At 41.9% G+C, this 15,897-nt stretch overlaps 1 protein-coding gene across 1 annotated transcript in view; it reads left to right on the top strand.

Annotated features, from left to right (window-relative positions):
- Positions 1–12,683, top strand: part of fbln1 (fibulin 1) — a 28,679-nt gene extending 15,996 nt beyond the window's left edge. The window contains exons 15-17 of the mRNA XM_051381819.1: positions 1,918–2,063; positions 3,409–3,549; positions 12,074–12,683. Coding sequence (XP_051237779.1) covers positions 1,918–2,063; positions 3,409–3,549; positions 12,074–12,213 — 427 coding nt within the window. The 3' untranslated portion in view covers positions 12,214–12,683. The remainder of the gene's footprint in view (positions 1–1,917; positions 2,064–3,408; positions 3,550–12,073) is intronic.
- The last annotated feature ends 3,214 nt before the right edge of the window (positions 12,684–15,897 follow it).

Below are 15,897 nucleotides of genomic sequence, written 5' to 3'. Positions count from 1 at the left end.
TCAGGCCAGTAAGGATGCACTTGGTCCCTAGTGGGGATATCCTTAAAATAAGAACATAGTGGCGCGCAGAAGGTTTTTTCCTCCCCTTTGACATTGAGTTATGGGGCTCTGGGCTCTGGCCGGTGGTCTGAACAATTTGTGGTACAGTAACATCACCGCGCACAGAATGAATGATGCCCTGCAGTGTTTGTGTTGGGGCGTTATCAATGTGCCGACTATAAATAATAATTACCAAAAAAATAAAAGGCCCTATGCTTGACCAGAGGACTTTCATCCAAAAAGTCTGTTTTCCTTTCTGGTCTCAAAGTATTGGGGTTTTTATCCTGGGCTGGGCCACGTGAGGCATGGGGAGATGAAGAAGACGTGCGTTTGTGCATGCACGCGCACACACACACACACACACACACACACACACACACACACACACACACACACAGACACACAGATATGTATATATATGAGCACGTTTGCATGCACAAAGGCACGAATGCACAAACAAACATATATACACACATTTGGTGCAGACATACACATGCATTAACAAGGAGCTGTAATTAGCTCCACTTGCTGCCCCTGCTTTGAAGTGCCCATCTGTGTGTAAGGGGGCAGTTCACCCTGGGTCATTATCTTCTCGTAAATTTGCTTTCTACCACAACAGAGCTTTCACCTCGTCCTCTAGAGTCCCGCTCGGGTCTTTCTGCAGCTCAGGCCGTGGTATTATAAACTAGGAGAACATTTTGTGGGTTTGGCCTGGGCCAAAGCAAAACTTGGACCCACCCGCTAATTGCTAATTACAAGCCCCTACCCAGTGGTGGCTTGACTTTTTGTCAGGGGCTTCTCTCCTCACTCTCCATGGAAGGAGCCCTGCAACCCAACCCATGCCTAGGCTTTGAGCTGCAGCCTATAGGTCCCCTGAGGAGCGCCAGAGATCCACGGCCCATGACTCACAATGTGGCTATATGGCTGCCATGCACATTAACTGGACTTACACATGGCATCTTGGCTGTTTTCTTAACCCGATATAGCCGTGTACTGACTTGCCTCCTTTGTGAATACCAAGTTTGAATTTAACATCTTGAATGTCAAAGTCAAGTCTTTTATTTTGTTTCAATAGCTCTCTCATGATCACAAGTTCTTCATCGTTTCAAAGACAAACTCTTGATTTATGAGGTTGTTAATGCCTCAAAAACCTCTCTCAAAGTGTTATGTAGCAGACAGGTAGTGAATAGCGATACTTCAGGTGGCGTTAGCTTTAGGAGCCAGCAGAGGCCCTCCATTCCCTCCGACCTGTCACTGATTAGTCTGTGGAATAAACAAAGCCCTAAATAATAGGATGAGAGCTGCCCTGGGGAGAGGCTGGGGAGTTGTCTAGTCATGTTGCTCACAATTTAGGAGTCTTTCAGAACACTCCCTTGCCCCATAAATCCTCCTCAAGAGATTATCTGATGTGAAGCCGGGGATGCTCAGCAAATCCAAATATTTTCCTGAGCAGGTTGTGGATCATTCTCTGTGAGTGTAGTAATTCATTTCCCACACAGCTTGAAACAGTGCATCAGAAAAGCATCAATGGCAGCGCTAGTCTCCACAAGCAACAAAGTTTGGCTCCGGCATGAGGTTTGGCCAATGTTGGTTTATTATTCTTCCAAACCACATAGAATTTGATTGTTTTTGATGTTGACTGCTATATCCAGTATCCCTGCTGTCTTGTTCAGATATTGTTTGTATAACGGCCATTGGAGTTGTCCCACTGAGTTCTTGATTACGCAGTGGGCTGCTCCCAATGATGCCCTCTTATTGTTAGCTTTAGAAACCAAAGGCTCTGTAAGTCTTATATAACCTAAAGGTCAGAGGCCATTTGTGTTTTTGTTTGTTTGTTTGTTTGTTTTTGTGGGTGTGTATGTTTGTTCTCTCCTTTAGAGTGGCGAGGCTTGCACGCTCTGACACCATTCGCTGTACAAAGACCTGTCAGCCCAATGACATCGCCTGCGTTCTGGACCCCACGCACTCTGTGTCCCACACCTTCATCTCCTTGCCCACCTTTAGAGAGTTCACAAGGCCAGAGGGTAGGTCAATGTTTTCTGTGAATATGGATACTGAAAATCTGGAGTAATCCAGACTGGCAGACATGCAAAGTATACATTGACACAAAGGACAAAATACTGTGTACTATGTTTCATAGAAATAAACTTTCTTGGAATAAGAGTCCATCATATATAGGCTTATTCCTTTTGCTGAAAGTTAGATGAGAAAATCAATATTACTTTAGTATAGGGTAATTATGAAGCTTTAGCCAGCAGCTGGTTAGCTTAGCTTAGTTTTAGGACTCGAACCAGAGGGATACTATACAATGGCCCTACACAATAGTAACAAAACCCACCTGCCAACACCTCTTAAGGTCACTTATAAACGTAATCCAATCCAATACAAAAAAAGTTATTGTAAAAACAACACTTTGAAGGTGTGAAGTACTGTTCCAGTGAGACGATATTCTACTTCCCCATTTTCCAACTCTTATGTTAAGTTACGCTAACCAGCTTATGGCTATAGTTTCATATTCATATTTACTGTACAGATAAAAGAGTGATATCTTCATCTAACAACCGACAAGAAAGCGAATAAATGCATTTCTCAAAATGGTTTAACATAATGCTTTAAAAATTACTGATCTCCCCTAAAATGTCTCCAGTAAATCCCTCTACTCTACATGTTCACTAACCTACAAAGGCCCATTGTGGAGCCATCATTTTCTGACAAAGCATCATGTTAAGATTTTTTGGAAACAACGGATTTGAGGACAGCATGACAACTTGTGGTTTTTTAGTGTCAACATGGTCCTCTGCCCTATTTTTCACTTGAGCTCTACTTTATCTCTCTTAATCTATGAGCTCCCATCAAATACATTTCCCTGCAGTTGTCAGAATCCATATGACTACCTCTAACCCCCAAATTAGCTATTCCACGATGTTCTCCGTGCAGTCCTAGCTTGGCTGGCCCAAACCAGAGAATAAGTGCCATGCTGGATGGATATGAGTAACCACGGTAATCACACACAGACAGTGACAGCTGACAAGCATCTATTGGCTGGCATGCAGTACATGTTTCAGACACACTCATGCTCAGCGTCACAGGGAGTTAAGCTGTTGTCATTTCTCATAAGCTCTGAGAAGAGGTGTAAAGGACTCGAAGCCCTTCAGCTAAACAACAGTATTGAAAAACCTCAACCTTCCTGTGACCCTCTCAGTGCGCAATAAACACAGACCTTTCCATCTCCCATTTTATTGTCTTCCTCTTGGAAAGAAAAAAAAAGAAAAGCAAGAGTTGGCACAAGCTTGGCGGCACAATCCCAGTGTGATTATGAGGGTTTAGGCTCCAAAATCTTTTTTGTGTCTAATTGTTATCTTCCAACAGAGATTGTTTTCCTGAGAACCACAGTGCCGGCTTACGGCTCCTATCACTTAGGCAGTTTGGACGTCAAGTTTGACATCCTGGAGGGCAACGTGGAGAACGCCTTCGACATCAACAAGCGGGTAGAGAACGGAATGTATGTGGGTGAGTACAGGGATTTTACTTTGTTATGTGTGAATTCTGGACGAACCAAGCCAGTGCAAACATTTGACAATGGTAGCTTTAACGCGCAGCCCATACTACCCGACAGCCTCTGTGACTGGAAATTACATTTTCTTTTTGACAATTTTACAAATCAAACTCACATGTGCACATTGAGGAGGGGCAAAAGCACAAAAATATCCTATAAGGAGACATTCCTTATAGGATATTTTTGTGCTTTTACCCCTCCTCAATGCCCTGACATAAGTACATCTGACACGGCCTGTTATGGTCTTTGCAGTGTGGTGGCATCATGTAGCTGTCATCATCTTCACGGGGGCTCTTGGTGTCTGTTGTCCTCTGAGTGGCTCTTTGAGACAGACGAAGGTCTGTTTCTGTCTTACCAAATATTTGGCACCCCTTTTCACAGTCGTGGTTAAACAAAGTACCAATAAATTCACTTATCTCAGGCTATGCTTATTCCAAGCAGATCATTATTTTCCACAATAACTTATGGCAGCCTGAATGTACAGGAAGAGAGTGTATGAATCTACACTTGTGTATTCACATGCACGTATGTATGAGTGATTGCAGTTGACAAGCAGTTCATCATAACTACCTGTTCAGTGACACTAGCATGCAAAAAGAGCCCTGCACTAGTTCAAGTAGGAGTAGCAGATACCATCTCCAGTGGTGTGTAACAACAACACATGTTTGGGTAGGAGCCATTCCCATCCTTTAGTCTGGTGGTGACCCAAGGCTGCTGCACGCCTGTGGGAGAGCTGAACTGAGCCTTGGCCTTGGGTGGATGTGGGTGTTGTGAGCCCAACGATGACACATTGTTGGGCTCATCTAGGTGTTTTTGTTTTGGTTTTGTGCTGAGATGCAGGCAGTGTGGTAGTGGAAGGACAGCGTCTTCTTCTTCTCTCGCTGATGGATGAAGGGATGGCCTGTCAGTATGCACATCTGTCTTTACAGAATGAAAGAGAGAGAGGGAGGAGGAGAGAGTGTGTGACTGTCTGTCACTGGTTCAGGCTGGATTGTGGGCGCACGCAAGTGTTCCTCTCTTGTACACTTGTGCAGAAACAGATGTGTGCTTATCAAACATACCCAAATTCACACAAAGACATAGGAGAAAAATGTTTATAACCAGCAATAACTCACATAATTTACTGGTAAAGCAGTTATAATTATATTGTACTGTCTTATAATGGTATGTTTTTGTGAGAATGCATTAAAGTGTAATTCTCCATAAGTGATAAGCCTTATTTTGTAATATATTGTCTACTGAGTGTGTCTGTGTGCGTGTGTGTAAAGAGGACTTAGGAGAAATTCCCTGTTTATGGTGGTGCTCATTTGCAGGGGCAAGTATGTATGTGTGTGTGCGAGGGAGGGAGGTAGGGAGAGAAAATAAAATTGCAGAGAAAGAAAGACAAAGTGAGAGACTGTGATTCAAGGAAAGAGGAAAGAGAGAGAGAGAAAATATGTGCAGAAGTAATCCTGGGCGCTTTGCTTCATGTGGTTAAATGTATTGTTCCATTTCCCCACGCTAGGCCTCAGTGTCTCGCCGAGCATTAGAGCACTTAAACTGACGACCACATGAAAGGCCTGTTTGTGAGGAGCCACTTCTCTCCCAAACCCATTGGATGCTTATTGGATGCAGCTCTTGCATGTTAGCACCAGTTGCCCATCACATATCCAAATTGAGGCCCTGTGCACTGGAGCCTTTGGTCACTGCCTGTTCGCTGTGAAGTGTGGCGTCCACGGTGCGATGAAGGCCCTCTTGGTTTTATTTAGTGGGTTGTGCTGCTGGTGCTTTGGCCCACAGATGCTGCTGTTGCGTAACCATTGTATGAGGCTCGCTGACGTGTCACTTAAGGAAGCTTAGTTTCCAGTATCTCCAGTGTCTCCAACAGTGGTATTACAGCTTGGTGGGATGTGAAGAGTAGCAGACATTGAGGCTCCACTAATGAACAAGTGCGTGAACTCAAAGTAACTTTGGCCATTATTTTTGGCCACTATTTGTATTTTTTGCATTTTAAAGGACAAAAGAGGCAATTAGGAATCCTCAGAATCCATTACTAACTTTAAAAGATGATTCTTTAAAGTTTGATTGGCTGATGCTCTTTTCCTTCCTCCGTCGTCTGCACAGTCAGGCATGCAGCGTTTGTAAAGACATATGTGCATATACACGCACACACATGTAGAGGCTGACAGTACCAAATAGTGTAAGAACTGCACCAATCCTTGTTCCTGGTCATCCATCACTGGCTTTCCCAGCACTGTCACATCTGGAAGACAACCTTGACAGCCTTATGCATCTGTGCAAACATAACCGGCCCTCAGCAGTTGGAAAACATGATCAGAACCAATCAAACACTTAAAGATTCCCATGACGACCACAGTGGCACAGCAGCGACCACACAAAATCTCCGCAGGTATGTACAGCAGATCCACCAAAGTGATATATATAATCCTCACAACAAAGACAACATTTGTGACACATCATACACATATTTGGAAACACAAACAGTGGAAGAATGCATTACTCATGCTAACGCTGTCATCCACTTGTGTTTAGGTACAGGCTGTTTGAATAGGGTTGATAATGGGATGATTGATTTTGGCAGTCAGCAGGTGGATGGATGAGTCCTCCCTTTGAAAACACTGGAAAACACTGTGGTCTCTGCTGGAAGCAGGGCTGAGTCCCTCACCTCTGAGAAAATGCTGGTGGTTCCCCTGTTTGATAATCTGTCAGTGGCATATATCATTGTGGGGATCAATATTATCTTTGACCACTCCTAGTTAGGCTATCATAGGTTAGTGTAAGTTTTTTATCTTCATGAATCATGGTCGATTTGCTGTGCACACATGCTTTCTTTCAGTTTTGCTTCAGTAGTTGTTGACAAAAAATCTTTTATGCAAAGGAAAAGATGTGACAACCCACTGATCCCATTTTCTCCTGTTCACCATGCAAAATACAAAGTTAACAAAAGCAACTTGCAAATTAGTATACTTCTAGACAATATTTATACAATTATGCGACTTGTGGTTATACTTAGCTCAGCCAGCTGGCTGACCAGTATCAATGTGTGTAACTAGAATTCAATACAATCTGTAGCCAACTGTGGAATCAGGAAACAGTTAGCACTTGTTTAGTAATGCCTTGAATGTGTCCAAGTGACTCCTCTTCATGAGTAATTATTTGTCATGGAAGAATGTTATTGTACAACTAATTATTCATCTTCATCTTCATTCATTTTAGCAAAAACAAATTTAAAAAAGTAAACGTTGTTTATCTTACTGGAGAACAACAAATAATACAGTATCCTCTCTTCATTAATCATACCCATCCTCTGGAGAAACTGCAAGCCTAAGACGCTGCAGCTAAATTCCATTCATTTTTGAAATGCAGGTGGAAATATGCCTTTGCGGTCTATATCCTGTGCAGGGACTGAATTCCCTTTTGCATTGCCACTGGCACAGGGCTGGCAGCCAGTGAGGCAGACAGTCAGATGAATGGAAGAGGAAGTGGACAGTTTGTCTCTATGCAGGTAGTCATGGTCGTCAGTGCAGCCGTCCACAGTGGCTGGTGGAATGTAAGCTTACTGTGTGAGACATGACTACTTCAGAGCCAGTGGAGCTTGTGGCTGTGCCGGTGAGGAGTTGAAGACAGCAGTGGAGATAAGCAAACAACTAGCTCCACAAGTTTGAGTGGCTGTCATTTGGATGATTCACGACATTGGCAGCGGCGGGCCCACCAGAGTGCGCCAAGCCCATAAGGAATCCTTGTCTGCCCCACAAGAGATTAATACAGTACAGCTAATCAAAACAGTGTCTTCTCCACCCAACAATCCCATAGTCAAACAAACAGTGCTCCCCTCGGGTGGTCCTCCACCATAATGTACTGATGAAGAGATAATGATGCAGATATGTCACGCTCGCAGAGACATACCATGCACATAGTAAAAAACACCCCGCTATATACACATACAGTACATATTATTTGCAATAAAACTGTCCTAATTTTTCATCAGTTACACTTATCTCCCTGGGTTTGGTGATCTACTTAATTTATCCTTGTCATTACTCTTCTCTCTCTGGCACTGTGATTTTAAGAAAATGTAAGTATGTTTAGGTAATAGCTCAGTTCATAAAATTAATGCTCATGTAGTAACATGCCAAAATAGATAGCAAAGTACTTAAACAGCTTACCAAGATGCATGTAGATGGATTATATAATATAAAATCCTGATTTAAAATGCAAACAGCAGGTTTTCATCTTATATTCTTTCCATTTAGTCTACATTGTCAAGCCTATTTTCTGCTCCTTAGTTATGGGTCTTAGCTCTGAAAGGTCACTTGTAATATAGTGCAAAGGTTGTGGTAAAGATAATGGTGCATATTATGTCATCTCAGCTGCTCTGGCCCACAACTGCTAAAACAGCAAGTCCAAGAAAAGAACAAACCAATTCCCTACGGCTGCTTTTCAATGATGTCACTACCCAGTGGGTGACACTGTCCAACAATGACCCATGGGCCATTTGAGAGATCTGTAACTATGACTCGCTGTTAATTGACCTTAAAATATCAAGCCACATATGCTGGCCTTTCAGAGCAGGGGTGGGCAGGGCTCCCACCCCCTCTTTGGAGTGGTCAGAGTTGTGTTTGGACAGCCTGACCTGACTGGTCATCCTTGTACCAGTGACCAGTGACCAGGCTGTAAACATAAGATCCAGTCCCTGAGGGGCCTGTACACTTGGGTTATGTTGGCAGTCTGAATGGATTATATTTCAGCTATGCTGACAGGTTATCAAACTGAAATTGGTTACGTTGCTAATGGGGTAACAAGGGATCTAGTTAGCAATTTCTTTGGCGTGTCTCCTCGCTTTTATGGACTTTTTAGAGAAAAAGTTTCAGGCAGTAAAAAAAGAATCGCTGAATAACAAACTACTCTTTCTGTCTTTATTTTTATACCAACAGTGCTCAGCTGTACATCAGTGGTATGTTTAGATACAAAACATATCACAGTTATAGCCATAATGATGCTGAAGAATGCCCTCCAGTACCCTCTTTGCATACTGGAACTTTGTATACCACCTGGATACTCTCCAATGGTTTCACTGTAGTGAGCATGCATAGCGCCACAACCAGTGTGTCATTATACAATACTGTGGTGAAGCCAATGCATATTTTTCATTTGTCTCTGGTGTTAAACCCGTTCATTTTGGATTTTGTCATACACTTCCTCGCAGAGTTGCAGAAACCAGAAAACCCAGAAATTGTACTGTTTACATGTAACCCTTCAATATTTCAGCCGTCGTGGCCATGAAGGATGACAAATGCCTACTGGCATTTGCTTCACTTTGTTTTGTGGCAGTGTCTCTGCTACTAGCATGGATTTATTTAAGGCTATTTTCTACTTAAGGGGCTACTTTATGGTACGGCGGAATGTTTTGGAAAATGGACAGATTGTACAGCTGTTTGTTTGATGGTGGCTGTTCAAGCCAGCACAGTCACCTTTGCACCCTGTGGTAGATACCTCAGTGAGATTGAAAGACACCACAAATCTCTCCAGCAGTCCAACTGGATCTCCTGCTTGGGTTCTTCAGGCCTCAGATGACATGACCTTGCAGGGTTTTGAAAACTTCCCCATGTTTATTTATATGAATCTCAGGTGCTGTGGTAGCCAATCAAAGTCAACCTGTTTTGTGGCTGTTGGCTCCTTGCCTTACAGTCCAGATGACATGTTAAAGATGAGTATGCGGTTGTGGTTTCACCTCAGGTTCACTGTAAGTATGTTGAGGCCCAGCTGTTAGCTGATGCTTTCCTCTCATTGAGGATACCACTGTGCTTTGGATGGGAAGCTTACAGAAACACAGAGTCATCATGGTCACGTAAACTGACTTTTGTGCAAACTCCTTTATGCAGAATTGTGCGCATGAGCGCACGCATTTCTAATTAAATAATTACTTTCTACTCACTCACTTCAAGGCTGTGTAAATAGTTAAACAAAGGCTGGAAGTTGTATAAAACACGTCTTACGAGGTCACTACAGTAACCGTGATACATCTTACAGGTTAAGATACACTGCTTGGTTTGTTATCATGCCCAGTAGCATCTCACATTCTGAAATTTGAGGTGAGGAAAATTTAACTGTGTTTTGTGTTTCAAAACATCAACAGTGAGCGCTGAGGAATTTTGATGATTTGGACACTATAACATCATTTCTGTTCCAAGAACAATTGTGCCCTCTGTATGTGCTAATTAGACCACAAACAAATTTACAAAACACTAATGGCCCTCAGACACATTCAACATATTGCACTATTTAGATGTCTTTAATACATTCTCAGTTTAGACATAAAGTGTTTTAATGTTATTTACTCATGTGGTTAGATAGTTTAGTTTCTTTTCATAGAAACAATCTTTCTCTCTTTCTGTTTTAATGGAAAACACGCCTCAGTTGACCCTCATTATAAAGTGTTTCATCCGCATTAGATATAGGCAGCACTTATTCCAATTTAAAAAAGCTTTAATGTGGACTGAAACTCTTTGCGGTGGTCCTTATTGTGTTAATAATGATATCTTACTCATCTTCATTGTGTGCTTGCTCAACCCAGCACTGAAGCTTTTGAACTGGTTTTGTGTGAGTTAAGTACACGGACAAATCCTGAACCTTGTGAACTCACTTTAAGTTTGCATTGGTCAAATCAGTGTTGCGTGCCATCTCGATTGGCTTATGCCTGAAAATAATTTTCAGACTCAAAATTCAATCTCTTTTTCCATGTCAGTTATTCTCTTAATGTTGCGGCTGTTGTTAGGTTTAAGCAAAGGTTAGCGCTCTCTGATGGCGCTGACGCTTTGGAAACAATAAAATCTCAGTCCCCCTCCCCTCCATCTAGTGTCACTACGCAACTGAGTCCCAAAACACCAAAACAAAGGGGCAACCCTGGTAGAAGTGGGCCCCATTCCACACTCCTCCAAGTGCTTATCGCCTGAATCTGCTGGAATCTGTTGTGTGCCCACAGATCTTACTTGGAGAGGGACGAGAGAGCAAAAGAAAGTGACAGAGAGAGGGAGACAGCAGTTCAAACTTCTATTTCTTGCCCCTCCCAGAGTTAAAGATGGATTCCTGGAGGAATGCCTCCATAGCTGTATTGCGTGACTGTGACTGCTCCCCTCCATCAAACACATGGGACTCATTTACCCTTGTGGGCCATAGTGATGGTGCCACAAACACCAGGCCCCCTCAGGAAGGGAAGAGAGGGGAGGATGAGGAGGAGGAGGAGAATGAGTGGGTGGGGGTGATCTGCCATCATACAATGCCAGTGTCCCAAAGGACTCAACGAATGGCGCATAATGGATCATCATTTGTCCTGTGGTGAACAACGACCAAATGGGTTTTACTGTTTTATTACCAGTACCACAGAAAGCAGCCTCATAATTCAGACCAATGAAGGCAGTGATCTTTCGTCTTTTAGATCCATGCTGTGTTAAACTCTTGAATCATCTTACAAAAAAGCTTGAACACTTTACTGACTCAGTTATGAATAAGAGTAACACAAGAGCAGTAAATGACAAAGGGAAAGAGGATGGTTGAAGGTGTGATAGGACAGTGTGGGGATTGTGCTGCCTGACTGCACTCTGTGCCGATGGCTGTTCAAACAGGCCAGAGCTGAAATGTCACAAGCGTCTGCAGAGAAAAGGCCTGCTGACAGCCTGTATAAACACTGGCATTTTTCCCCCAGTGTAATCGCATGTTCACTTAAAAAGGGCACCTAATGAATTCCATGGGCATTCAGTAATGCTCTGTTGCAGTATGTTTATTCTCCTATCTGTTTTATCAGGATAGAGACGTCTCTTGTCCATGGGTGGAAGGTGGGAGGGAGGAATAGAGTTCAGATTTTCAGGGACAGTCTTGACATCACTGGACTTTATTTTGCTTGTCAAACCCACACTTCATTTGAATACTGATCCAAATCTACCACCTGATACCAAAGAACACCTGAAGACAGGAATGTTTGTTGTAAGTGATATCAGCAAGTGAAAGACTGGTTAGGGAGGCTACCTTTTCCATGGTATTAGAACTTTTGAATCCTCAGCCCCCATTGGGAAGGGAACCTTTTCAATCATTTGCCAAAATAATTGCCTTAAGCCATCGATTACTGTCCATTGTAACTATTTTCTACAAAAGAAATATTCTCTTTGAAAAGTTCTGACAATTGTGTATGATTATCCGCAAGATGATGTCTTGTCTACACCAGCTAGCGCAAGAAGCGCATCAACATCGTAGAACTTCAGTCCTCTGTCAGTTCTTTGAAAATATTGTTACTGTAGTTAGGCTACTGCTGAAGATTTACATCCCAACCTTTCACTGGTTTTGTCATTTCGCCGCTGCTTTTTACTTTTTTCTCCTGTTCTGACAGCAATAACTGAATTATTTTGGTTAGTAGTGCATATATTTTACCACAGTCTATTTATAGTACTTATTGTCACTGATATTGTTGTTCTCTGTCTCCTTCAGGTGTGGTTCGCCAGGTGAAGCCTCTGATTGGTCCATTGACTACAGTACTGAAACTGTCCATGCGCAACCTGACAAATCAGGGCGACTCTGGCCAGAACATTGTCAACGTTCATGTCTTTGTCTCTGAGTTTTGGTTCTGAGAGTTGGATGCCAAATTTTACCACATGTATTAAGACATCCGTTGTCAACACTGTACACATTGGTTTTGTCATATCAATGCACAGATCGGTGTCGAGGTTTTAATGTTATATTTGATTACTTTTGACAGTTTCTGAGATGAAAAGGCTACGAGCTGCTTCTGATGAGAGCATTACACTTTGTTTTGATGACAAGCTCAGCCTAAAATGCAGTCCTGTGCATCTGGCATAATGGAGCTAAATATGGAGAAACTTTATGTTATAAAAATATCTTGAAGAAATGAGGCATCCAGAATGTTTTAAAATTGAAAGTGCATGCATTTAGAAAGGTCATTAAAGAATATAATAATTCACAAATATTCTTTTCATGACATTATAAGTCTTTGTTTTTGTAACATTCACTTTTCCTTTCTTACTGTATGCATTGGATGAGGTATTTTTTCTATGGAATAAACACTATTTTAGTTACAGTATTTGTTTTTTGGACTTTATCGCAGTAAGATTTAAAGAGCAGTGTCTGAAATTCTTAATAAATTTATACTTTTTAGGAAGGTAATAAAAAAGATCTGTATGTTTATGTTTTACAAGCCATAAGAACAGAAATATGGGGAGAAGATAGGGACTTTTTAGCTGCACTCCTATACATAAAACTGCTGAACTGTTAAAACTATTGATCTTTTTGAGTTGGTTCAACAGCCAATAATCTGTCATTCAGCCAGATCATTATAATTGTTCTTGATCCCTCTCCCTTATGTGACATAGCCTAATGTTCGAGCTTTTCCATCTAAAAGTGGGCGTGGCAATTTATTTTACATTTGCTTTGTAGTTCACTACATTATGGCAGAGGGAGATGCGTGTCTGAATTCAGAACATGAATGTTATGCATTACATAGTGGCCTCAACATTTTTTACAATAGAATAATGAAATGTAGTATCCATGGCATGTATACTGTTTGCATGTATGATACAAAAAATTAAAATTGTGTGGCTCTACGAACTTTCACTGATGACGTTAAATTATGATGATTTACAGTGTCTCAATTTATTGCTCATTATACAGTAAACTATACGACGGAGTATTAGGGCCAGACTAAGAGAAAAAAAATATTTTTTCTTTTTTGGAAATTACGAGAATAAAGTCATAATATTAGGTCTACAAGAATAAAGTCGTAACATTACGAGAATAAAGTCGTAATATTACAAGAATAAAGTCATAATATTGCGAGAATAAAGTCATAATATTATGAGAATAAAGTAGTAATTTTATGAGAACTGTCAGCCCGTTGGCTCAGCCAGCAAAACTGTTTAACGACGAAATTATCAATACGTTAGCTTACCTGTTGACTGTACGGTACGACTGAGACAAACAGCAGCTGCTGGGCTCAGGCTGAGGCAGCTGTTTGGTTGAGCTGGTCATGTCAGATCTTGATCTCTAAGCTTTTTTCTCATTAAAACAACTTTTTTTCTTTTATTATTATTACATTATTCTCGTAATATTATGACTTTATTCTCGTAATCCCCCCCCCAAAAAAATGTTTTCTCTTAGTCTGGCCCTAATACTCCGTCTTAAAACTACAATGCAGTGAATGAGTTAACTGTTTCATTTTGCCAATATGCTAACCTAAAAATTGCCCTTTCAAATGTAAACTGTGAAATGTGTTATCATCACATAAGTAATTCAGTACAATTTTACTTGGTGTACCCTGGTCATGAAAACCTCATGACTTGTGCAATGCCCTGAATGAAGTCATAACTCAATGACAGGAAACTTGATTATGATAATTCAGACATGTCAATATTAGCTAATAGAGACATGCAAATAGAACTATCTCAGCCAGTTTACTTTTATTCCCGGCGGTCTGTGGAAAGTCAGTTGACATGGTGACATTTAGAACATTCTGTTTATTTTGTACCCAATGATATCTGTTGAGGGGCAGTAAAGACGTATATTGACAGCTTGTCCTCAGAATGCCCTCAGTTGAGTTAGGATGTCCATAAGTATGTGCATGCACATGTTCACTGTGGGTTCACTTGTGGTCTTTTTGTCATTCTGGGAGCTCAGGGAGGTAAGATTTTCAGAAAATCTTCTTTTGGTAGAGGGACTGAAGAGGGGAACTAGGTGGCAGCAGTAGTTAAAGACCATGGGCATGGGTACCAGCAACCACATTCCTAATTACATTTATCAGTGGACCAGAACTCCAGAGAGTGAGCTGAGCACATGTCAGTAACGGCCTATAACTGTGAGACTGTAATCATCACTGTGGCTGGGCCCGGTCAAAGCCTCCCAATGCTTCAAAGACAATGGAGGAGGAGGCACATTCATCAGGATCTCAAGTCGTCTGCCGTGATGGATTTTAAGGCTCTACTGAAGGGGGATATCCTCTTCAGAGGAAATAGAGGCCAGCAGGTCAGCCTTGTGGTCGACATGAAAAGAGAGAAGAAATGCTTGTGTGTGTGTGTGTATGTGGATGTGTGTGTGTGTTAACTCCAGAACCTTGAAACCACACTTTCAGCCAACGTTTGACATGGTACATATTTTCTAATGCCACTAATGCAATTTCCTAATGTAACGCTAATATAAGAGAATAGGTGGGGATAGGTTGGAAATCGTTCTCATCCAAAAAATAAATGAGTATAGGAAATAAACAGAACCTTGTCTGGCATTTGGTACATCCATATATCTTTCAACTGCGCAAATCAGAAGAAAGAAAAGAGTTTAGTTTGTGGGTGCCATTTCTGGGAAGAGCTGTATACACCTAGCAGAATTAAGGGCCACCTCTCTTCATGTAAGTTAAAAGAGGAAAAAAATCTGTACATTTAACACAAATAGTCTACTTTATTAGTGACTCAGATGAGAGTGGCCATTATGATCATACTTTAGTTGGAGAAACACTTTAAATTGGCTCTGAGGAGCAAGATGAAACAATTCCTTCGTATTTGGCCCGTCCATACTGCATACCAAAATCCACAGAAAACACATTGTAAGGATGTAAACAGCTGAATATGAGCAACAAAAAAACCATACAGTCAGACTGTGTGGGAGGACATTGCCCAGGAAAGGCCTGGCTGGCTCTGAATCTGGACAGTAAGAACGGCTGGGGCAGCAGTCCCTAGCAGCGTTACCAAACCACATACATGTGTGGGGACAAATGAGCAAATATCTTCTGCCAGATTCTCCATCCAAAGCCAAGAGGGAGCTGCTTGCACTGGAAGCCTATGGTATGACTAAGCCGAGTGGGCTTGATGAGTCGACGTAATGGCAGGGAGCAGACCTGTGTGTGTCTGCACTGTTTGTTTGTGTATTCTACTGTGGCACAATGGTGGTCAGGCCTCTCAATACAAGTGGTCATGGTGGTGTCTGGCCCAGAGTAGACAGGGTATGGGGCTGATGGGAGTCTAGCCCAAGGGTTGGTGAGGCTGACTGATCCAGACAGAGACCAGAGGACCTCAGAAGGCACGTGCTCGGCCGACTCCTGCACTCACCCACTCCCTCTTTTTCCTGGCGTCCTACCCTGCTCCCACCGCAACACATGTTATAGGATATAAGTGAGTTCTTTTAATAAATTTAGGGGTATTTATTTTTTTCCTCTATTTTACAAACCACTGTTCCTCATTACCATAAACACAAAACTGTTTCTTTTAGATGGGCACTACCAACTTGTTGTGGTTTTGCTCCCGTCTCCCTGA

The sequence above is a fragment of the Dicentrarchus labrax genome, unplaced genomic scaffold (assembly GCF_905237075.1).
Source record: "Dicentrarchus labrax unplaced genomic scaffold, dlabrax2021, whole genome shotgun sequence".
NCBI classification, from domain to species: Eukaryota; Metazoa; Chordata; class Actinopteri; family Moronidae; genus Dicentrarchus; species Dicentrarchus labrax.
The sequence above is the reverse complement of the archived record's forward strand: the minus strand, read 5'-3'. Positions and strand labels throughout refer to the sequence as shown.